At 34.1% G+C, this 9,668-nt stretch overlaps 1 protein-coding gene across 2 annotated transcripts; it reads right to left on the reverse strand.

The window, feature by feature from the left end:
* Nucleotides 1-472: 472 nt before the first annotated feature.
* Nucleotides 473-5,351, reverse strand: LOC308682544 (uncharacterized protein). 2 transcript variants are annotated; one of them, XM_081352332.1, is made up of 9 exons: nt 5,276-5,351; nt 4,767-5,117; nt 4,573-4,602; nt 4,264-4,413; nt 4,091-4,125; nt 2,034-3,496; nt 1,776-1,922; nt 1,574-1,605; nt 475-746 (listed from the first exon to the last, which is right to left on the reverse strand). In XM_081352332.1, exons 1-6 carry the CDS (start codon nt 5,316-5,318, stop codon nt 3,395-3,397), a joined length of 711 nt encoding a protein of 236 aa, XP_081208458.1. In that variant the 5' UTR covers nt 5,319-5,351; the 3' UTR covers nt 475-746; nt 1,574-1,605; nt 1,776-1,922; nt 2,034-3,394. The 2 variants fall into 2 exon arrangements, with proteins under 2 accessions (XP_081208459.1, XP_081208458.1); XM_081352333.1 differs by lacking the exons at nt 4,091-4,125; nt 4,264-4,413; nt 4,573-4,602; nt 4,767-5,117; nt 5,276-5,351 and having other exon boundaries at nt 473-746; nt 2,034-2,084; nt 2,248-2,774.
* Between the last annotated feature and the right edge of the window lie 4,317 nt (nt 5,352-9,668).

Here is a 9,668-nt window from a genome sequence, read left to right on the forward strand (position 1 = left end):
CAGTGAGGGGTGTGAGAGATGAGCCGGGGGTCAGTCTTGTGAGTGGAAAACAGTCAAACTGTGATGTATACAGTAGATACACCCACTGACACACAGACATTTCAGAAAACCTTTATAAGATTTTATTTTTATTTTTAATATGGTCACATCACAATTTTTTGTTTTAAAAGCATGTTCTGCTAATAAATTGTCATGAGTAATATCAAAATGTTTATCATGTTCAGGCTATACAGCTGCAGCTCACAACGTACTACACTATGCGTACATAGATACAGTAATTATAACAATTTATTTTTTGATGTGTATATTTTTAGCTCTGCAATCTGGTCCGCTGAAGTTCCCCTCAGCACGTCTCATTCTGCACTGAACAGCTTCTTCCTGTCTGGGTCTGTATAGGAAATGATCTCATCACAACCCCTGCCTCTTCTGTAAGGGCCTGGTTATATCTCCATGATACACACAGAACTTCCACATGATTTCACAACTTTTATTGTATCAAAAATATTAAACATTGCAGATCCCACATACACTTTAAATTTATCGCATTAGCAATAGCATAAATATTAGAGTCTTGATAAAAAATATAGCTTGTAAACATAACATTAGGCAACAATATTGGACCATGTGTCATTGCTGGACTATCTAGTAGCAGAATACACAACTTCTGTATCCTCAGCATGTCTGGCTGCTCTTCTGGTTTTCTGTTTTGAGAACTGTAGAGCAGCATACAGTGTTGAATGAGGCTCCTGCAACCGATCCAAAGATGCATTTATCAACAGAGCTACTGTAATCTTTCACTTATTAAATTCAAATAATATTCAATTCAAATGCACTTAGAAGAAAATCTGTGTGTTTTGCAAAACAAAGGCAAACGGTTATTATACAGTACCTACGTGTATAAAATAGACTTAGTAACATCAAATTATATTCACTGCTGTTACGTAATTTTATTAATTCTAAGATTATAAGATTTACTAATTCTGATGTTGTGGGTATTCGGGAAATAGTCAGGGAAAGAGAAAGTGGAATTTAACTGAAAGTGTTCCTGATTTGTTCTCTCGCACATATAAAACGCATGATAATTTTACCCATGCAAAATACTTTATATTTTATACCCACTTTATTTAAGAATAAATCATATTTAATTTTGTTATAATGTTCTGTTTTGTAGATCTGGATTCTTACAAAAATATTTCAACCATGCATTCCTTTTAAAGAACATGACTAGAACTAAACGGAAAAAAGAAGAATCGCCTGAAGAATGTTAGACATTTAAGAAATATTTAAAATCATCGATATTAGAAAAGTCAGTTTATAGTTTTCAGATTTTTGAACTCCTTTAAACAGCAGAGACGCACATATTCAAATTTTTTTGTACACGGGTCAATCTGATCTTTAATTGCAACTCTACAAGAATATGTATACGCTTTATATATATATATATATATATATATATATATATATATATATATATATATATATATATATATATATATATCTGCTACAGACCTCAGAAGACTTCTGTGTGTTTAATTTTTGTGTAATCAAATAATTGTATATTAAGAATGTTTACCTCATGATGTTGTGTTACATGCTGATCAGCATCTGTGACAACAAAGAGAAAGAGACGTTTAGCTGTTTTTTCCAGATTTTGTTTTCCAATATAATTTGTTAAATACACTTGCTGATTTGTTAACAGTTATTTGCCATTTACACATCCAATACGTGAAAGCATTCACATTTAAATATCTTGAACTGAATAGATGTACTGTTACCTTTTTCCTGTGTTTTTCTGATCTTAACAATGAACAGTGTGAGAGGAATGATGATCAGAATAACAACAATACCACCAAAAATAAAGGTCAGTGTATAAAAGATGTTTCCAGGACAGTATTTTTCAGAAATCGAACTCCTCTTAAGATCTGTTAAAGGTAAATCACATTTTACTCAATCAAAACACAGTCTAGATAAAAGCATCATTGTAATAAAATTATGAATGTTATGTGTGGTAAAGAAAGACAGATGATAAACACCTTTATTTTTAACTTTGTAAGTTTCATTTTTCAGTGGCGTAACGCTCCTCTCTATGCAATAAATGAAGAATTGAAATATATGAGTCATCTGGAAATCATAAGGTTTTATGTCTGTACTTTGCAAAATAATTCTGTATTATTTTTGGTATATTTTACCATACATAATGTGGGCAAGCAGTTCCTCTACAATATGCTGTTGATAAAAAAAGATTACCTTTAATGTCCAGGTTTTTTCCATCACCAAATGTGAACACCCGATTGTGCCAACCACAGTAGTACAGACCAGAATCAGAAATATCCACATCTAAAATTCTTAGGGAGCTGTTTTTGCTGTTCAGAGACATCACATGACGGTCTGGTTGAAAACCATTTAAATATTTTGGCACTACTTCAATATCGTAAGGTAACATCATGTATACAATAGTAAGAGGTACAGCACTGTTTGTTTGCTTGAACCAGTGCATGTTGTTTGCAATTTCTAAGGTGTGTTGACACCAGATAGTGACATTATCTCCTGGTTGAGCTGACATATTGGTTGTCTGAGATGCTGTAGCTGTGAGCAAACCTAAAACCCACAGAGGGATAACAAATAACTTCATATTAATATTTAGAACACATAAATTGATGACACAAAAAAGGCTGCGTATCTCACACCTAATGTTTACTATTTAATCCAGAATTATTCATTCCTATCCTCCATGACTGAAGCAATTATAGTGCAGTAATGCTTACCCATGCCACAGACCAGCAGCGCTGAAATGATTATATGAACCATTGCTGTACTGAATCAGACTAGAACCAACCAGGAAATTAAGATGAGGAAATCAATGTGCTTTATTTATATATGAGGGGGTGTGGCTTATGCCAACACCAAACTATGACAAACATGTCAATCAACAGGCAACTTCACAGCACACATTGCCAATTCAAAACAAGAAGTTTCATTATTGATCAGATATATTGATTGTATGTTTTGTTTACTGCTTTATCTCCCCATAGTTTCCCCATAGCACTTTTGAGAATACATTTTTCCAAATCAAATTTACAAAGAACTAAAAAGCATCATTGACACTTATGTATGAACATGTCTTTAATTGATCATTTCTGAATTATATTATACATTTTACATGATACATTTTACCTAACCCACAAATTGTTAAACTTGATCTTATCCTGACTTTAATTCTCTGAAGGCCCAGGGTTTGATGGAGCATGTCGGAACATCAGCTTTCTGCCTAACCATTTGACCTCCGATAATTAATAAATTAAAAAATAAACAGTGATATTGTTCAGGTGTTGATAATAAACCATTGTTAATTTACAAATAATAAGTTTGAGGTTGTTTTATATTTCAAGTAGTGTCAGTCAGTGTACACAACAGTTGAGTACTCAGTATGTCTTCCTGCCGTTTTGGATCTCTTGTTTGAGAAATACACCGCAGCATATTCTACTGAATCATTTTCCTGCAAAGAAGCAGAAATGACTTTCAAGATTCTAATCAGAAATTCTAAAATGAAAACTTATCATATGACGTCTTAGATTTTATTCTCAAGCCTGTTTTTCTTATTTTTAGCCCCAAATAAATAATACAGCCAAAAAAAGAGCAACAGTTCACGTCCAATAGCCAACAGAATTAGAAATAATATTGGAATCAAGGATTCCAATTTGATCAGAATCAAAACAATTGTTAATACCAACAACACAAAAATATATTTTTTCTTTAATGGGCAACAAATGTTGACATTTGTTGACACAATTAAATTAACTAAATGGCAGAACACATGCAAATGTATTGTCGGCAAAATCAAAAGCATTTCTACCCAACATGGAGAAGCATAGCAGTAATTCATTTCCAATCAATTCATTAATGTCATCTTGTTCTTTATAAAAGGGTCAAAGAAACCATGTGATCTGAGAAAATCAGTGTCTCACTACGAGTACAATGAAAGTGATTTTAGAAAGAAACAGAACTAAAACAGAGATTTGCTTGTTTCATTTCTACTTTGAGATATTTTGAATTATTTAGCCTGTAATATAATCGAAGTCGGTGAGTTTACCTTGTCATCGTTCTGTTGTGTTTGACATTCAGCGGCTGTCACAAAGCACAGAAAAAGTCAGTCAGTTGCTGTTGAGAATACATTTTTTGAAGAATGAATTCCACATTGGTGATTAACATTTATATTTGTGATTTAATTTGTGATTGATCTGTTTAAATATGTAAATGTTTTACCTTTTTTATGCTTCTGCCTTTTATGTTGCCTGATAATTGCCAAAAGGAGAGGAATAATACATGTAAAAAAAATGATGCCACCAAATAGGAGAGTCAGCATGAAGAAAATGTCTCTAGAACACTCCTCAGACACAGGCGATTTCTCATCATCTGTAAAAAAGTGGACATTTCAATTTTACAATATTTATTACACCACTTAGTGATTCCACAAAGAACACATCTTGTATATTTTTTCCCCATTAATTTACTAGAGAGATATTAATCACCTGCAGTTTCAACTTAATATGGAAAGTAAAATAATAAACATACCCTTTTTTGAGGTTCCTTTGCCATTTTTCTCTGAATTGAAAACAGTTGGCCAGTGTGAGTCACTTACCATTGTGGGATTTACAATGGTATCTAAACTGAGGTGTTTTTCAACATGTGCTAATTATGACAAAATGAGAAAAAGAGCTATAAACATTATATAAACATGAGAGTATATTGAGATTAAAAAAGATTACCTTTCACTTCAAGCCTGGTTCCATTGCCAAATTTCATGTAATATCCCATAGCTCCACAAAAATAGAAGCCAGAATCAGAAATACTTGCACGCTTAATTGTTAGGGTTGTGCTTTTGCTGAACAGATTCATGGCAATTTGGTCTTTTGTGAAAGTGTTGAAATAATTTGGCTCTACCGTCTGAAGACTCTCAGTGTATAGCATGTGCGCAATAGTAATCGGCACATCACCATCTGTTTGTTTGAACCAGTACAGGTCTCCAGAAACATGGATAGCATGTGCACACCACATAGTGACACTTTGTCCTGGCTGAGCATTCATACTTGCTATAGAAAACATTACTTGGAGAAAACCTGAAAAACATAAAAAGAAAAAAGAAAAGAAGTAAAGCCATAGTACACCACAAAACATAATTTTTACATTAAAATCTCTCCCCATTTTAATAACTCTCCAAAGATTTCATTACATGTCTCCCATCATAGAAATGTAGTTTACAGTAGATAAATCTTACCAGTCCCAAAGAGCAATAACGCTGCAGTTGAAATATGTAACATTTGTGCACTGAGTCAAACCAGAGCTGAAGAGGAAATTAAGTGGGCGATATCAATGTGTTTTATACATAAGAAGGAGGAGTGGCTTTTACCCCTGAAAAAATATGCTCTCTACAGAGAACATAATCAAATACAAAATATGTACTGATGATGGCACCATGTTAAGTCTTCTTTTATTCAGTGCTCTGAAAATGTTTGGGATTTCCTGAATGAATTAAATCTGCAAATAGTCAATAAATGATATATATATAGACCTATTAATGATTTTCAGCCTGTAAATTGATTTTTTTCTGCTATTGCATCTATACACGAGATTAGTGATGTCACTATTTGCCTAAAGGAACCCACTGTGTACCTCAGGCCTTGTCCACACTACGTTTTCAATTGAAAACGCATCTTTTTCTCTCAGTTTTGGCCTTCTGTTCACATTGAGACAAAGGAACACATGTGACTGAAAATAAACTAAAAGTCAGTGAAAATGAAACTAACTAAACAGAACCGAGACAGCGTCAGTGAATGGTGAGTTATTTTTTTTGCTAAATAAAATGGTCCTGCCAGAAGTCAAGTCAAGTCATCTTCATTTATATAGCGCTTTTAACAATGTAGATTGTTCCAAAGCGGCTTTACAGAGATACAAGGATAGTTTAAAGTAACAGAGATTGTTTTGGCTTTATAGCAGTTCTTGAATAAAGTTATTTTCCAGCTAAAGTTAATTTGATTGATTCACTTCCGTCGCAACGATCATTAGTTATTAACTTAGGGGCCGCTAACACGACACCGTTTTAACAGGAAACTCTACACAGACTTTAAACGTGAAACCTGTGAGAACGCTGATGGCGTGCACATGTGTATTACGAGTTCAGTCTATTGGTATGCGCGTTTGAATATATGTGCGCAGGTTTGTAATTCCCTACAAACCAAGCCTTAAAAAACTACTTGTCTGGCCTTAACATTTTGATACAGAATTTCATCACTTCGGGGTAGATACGCAAACCGAATTTTCCCGACAACGCTTTATCTGTAGAGTGGTAAAGGGATCCTCCATAAGGAGAAACTAGTTGGCACTTTAGCACCCCGCTATGACATCGGGTCCAGGCGAAGGTCCTTCATCAGATCTGGATACTGCACTGTAAAAAGTAATACCTAGATCTAACTTATAAAAAGTGAGGCAAGCGGCTGCATTGGATGTTTTATGTTGATTCAACTTGCAGCCTTTTTTAAGTATATTGAACACATTAACATTACTTAATACAAACACAACAAAATCGAGTTGAGTTAACTAATAGTACTAGTATTACTCAGTTGGATAAACCTACTTTTATTGGTACAGGTAACTTATTTATGGGTTGCTACAAGTAACCTGTACTCATTTTAATTAGGTTTTATGAACTTTATTTTATTAGTAAAATTAACTTAATCATATGTGAATAAACATTTTAATTGAGTCCTGGCTATAACCTCAGAAAATAAATCTAAATGTCTATATCCTGCACTACAGTTATTAACTTTACATAAACAGACTTTGTCAATAACAATTACAAATTCAGTTGAAGAAGAAAAAGATGAGAAGGTAGATTGAAGACAATCATTTATTCAATATATTCAATGTCAAGTGTCAACCAGTGTCACTTTTACCAGTGACTACAAAACAGCAAATAAATGTGCCCGCACATGTACACTCTAATATAAAACAAACACTGTAGAAGTGTATTTTCAACCTGTTCTGAACAGTACATTGAAATATCCAAACTGCCCAAGTCATAACATCACATTGTATCATACTTTAACTGCAATGTCAAAAATGACATGATGATGGCTTAGGATGCACGGGGTCCAATCCCACAAAAAGCCTCTGATATATCTCAAGTATACACCAGTTATGAAGGGTACTTGCGGTCGAGAGCATAGGTAAGTCCAAACAGGTTGCAGCATGCTTTCGACAGGTTTGGCACACCTCTGACCACGGGCTGTCCTTCTATGATAATCCCAATCGTTTCGGGATGATGGCACATGCAAATTTTCAGTGGGCAACTCGTGTTTCAGCCCGACTCTATTGGTGGAGACAAAAAAGAATCAAGAGTTTGGTCAGACAAATAGGAAATAAGATGAATATAACTCACAAATTCAAAATTGTACTTTTGTTGCTAAAGGTGGTGGATACAACACGGATACGTGACTAGAACATGTGACCAGAGTGAAGTCTACCATGACAATGGCATATAGAGTGTGGGTACTAAACTATCATGATCTACTCTAGCATGAGTGTTGTCTTTTTCTAAAGGATGCATTGCAATAAAACAAATGCAATTGTCCTTGCCTGTACCTGATTGGTCTTCACATTACTGTTAATTAAGCTACAGTTTAAATATCTTTCAAGAGCAAACATAATCACCCCATATCATCACAATATTAATACACCCACTAAGCAAAATTATGTCCAAAAGATGTCATTTCAACGTCTTTGTCACAAAGACGTACGTTGAAAAGACGTCCACTGATGAGCCAGAATGAAGGTTTTTACGTCTTTTTTTGAAGTGTTCTGTAATGAACGTTCATGGAACCTCCATACAAGGTTGAAAACTAGTTCAGAAGTGGACATACTTTCAATGTCATTTAAGATCTCATTTGGACAATTTATACTTATTCTAGACCAAATAAACACTCAGGATATATTAAATTAAAACTTACATATATTTCAATGTAATTTCTATGTGTAATTGCAAAGCAATTCACAGACAGTGAAGTTTCTTTTCATGATTTTTGGACAAACACGCACTGACACCTTTAGACAGTTTAGCATCTGTAATTCACACATATTTGGATCGTGAGAGAAATCAGATTCGAACCAGGGACTTTAAGCTGCCTGAAGTAGACAGTAAAGATTTCATGATTTTTGGACAAACACACGCTGTCTGGGAGTTGCTTTGTAATTAGAAATTACGTTGAAATAAACATGAGTTTAATTTAATGCATCCTGAAAGTGTTTATTTGGTCCAGAGACTTGGTTTAAATTGTCTAAAAGAGACATTAAATTACATAAAATATGTCCACATCTGAACTGGTTTTTAACCTTGTATGGAGGTTCCATGAACGTCTATATTGGACTTACAGAACATGTCAAAAAAGACGTCATAACATTCATTCTGGCTCCTCAGTGGACGTCTCTTCAACATACGACTTTTTTTGACAAAGATGTTGAAAAGACGTCTTTTGGACATAACTGTGCTCAATGGGACAGACATAAAAATAGACAAGTAGCTTTAAGCCCAATACATACGTGGTGGACACTGATGAGGTCTTCCTGTCTCTTCCCCATGTACTCAATCAGGCATCTCAGGACCGCTTCTCTCCTTTTCTCCACAGAGGCAGATGAATCCTGTCAAAAAGTATAATCTGATCAAATTGTAATTTAATTATTATCATATTTTATATTGAATTGAATTTTAATTATATTCTGAAGTTTTTCCTACCTGGATGTGAAGCTCGAATACCCCAGGCAACAAAAGTGCTTGGGTATCTAAAGACCAGGAAAATGCATGTTAGAAATAAGGTTAAAAATCAGTTGTAAATGTAACTTCTTTAGGTAATAGGTTAGAAATAGTTTAAGGGTTTTTTCAACCAAACATCTATCATTAATTGACTATGCAGCATTAAAATAGCGTGGATCAAATCTCTAAAATCAGACAGACTACTAAGAATACATCTCGAACTTACAGTCTAATCTGTGCATCTGCTTTAGTAATGCAAAAGTATACTAAAATAATCTCTGAGTCCTGTCAAAGACACACAACACACAAAACAAAGTGTTGTCCATAAAACACCATGATCTTACTTTCCCTTATTTGCCCGCACAACTATTGCCTGAAGGCTCGAAATTGCGACCGTTTCGATCGCATATGATCCCGAAATTTAATCTGTGCAATATAAAAATATAACTGAGGGCATTTGTGCAACTAATTATTACCTACTTAACGTTATAACTTCTATGTGTTTTTAAACACTGATAACACGAGCACCCCACGGACAGCTGCATCCCCCACCGTGTTGTTAAAATTAATTTAAGTAATATACTCATGCCTACTTTGTGTTTTAAGGATACTTTGACTTTAATTGTACCAATAATATCACTTTTAGTGTTAACTTAAACTAATATTTGACATTAAACGGTAAGCTAAAAGTCCTAAGTTAGATAAAACACGTTAACTAGTACTATGCTAGTTTAAGTTTACGCTAACTAACGATTAAAAGTTATATTATTGGCAAAATTCAAACCCAAGCCTTAAAACACATAGTAGGCATGACTAGAGCACTAATTTCATATTAACAGCACGGTCTCAACCGCTGTTGTCTGCC

This window comes from Scardinius erythrophthalmus (genome assembly GCF_964197995.2).
Source record: "Scardinius erythrophthalmus genome assembly, chromosome: 2".
Taxonomy (NCBI): domain Eukaryota; kingdom Metazoa; phylum Chordata; class Actinopteri; order Cypriniformes; family Leuciscidae; genus Scardinius; species Scardinius erythrophthalmus.

Coding starts and splice junctions, on each gene's coding strand:
- LOC308682544 (XM_081352333.1), bottom strand. CDS start 2,632: ATGAAGTTATTTGTTATCCCTCTGTGGGTTTTAGGTTTGCTCACAGCT. Junction 2,085..2,247: donor AAAAAACCTGGACATTAAAG/GTAATCTTTTTT, acceptor TTTATTGCATAG/AGAGGAGCGTTACGCCACTG. Junction 1,923..2,033: donor TTACAAAGTTAAAAATAAAG/GTGTTTATCATC, acceptor TACCTTTAACAG/ATCTTAAGAGGAGTTCGATT.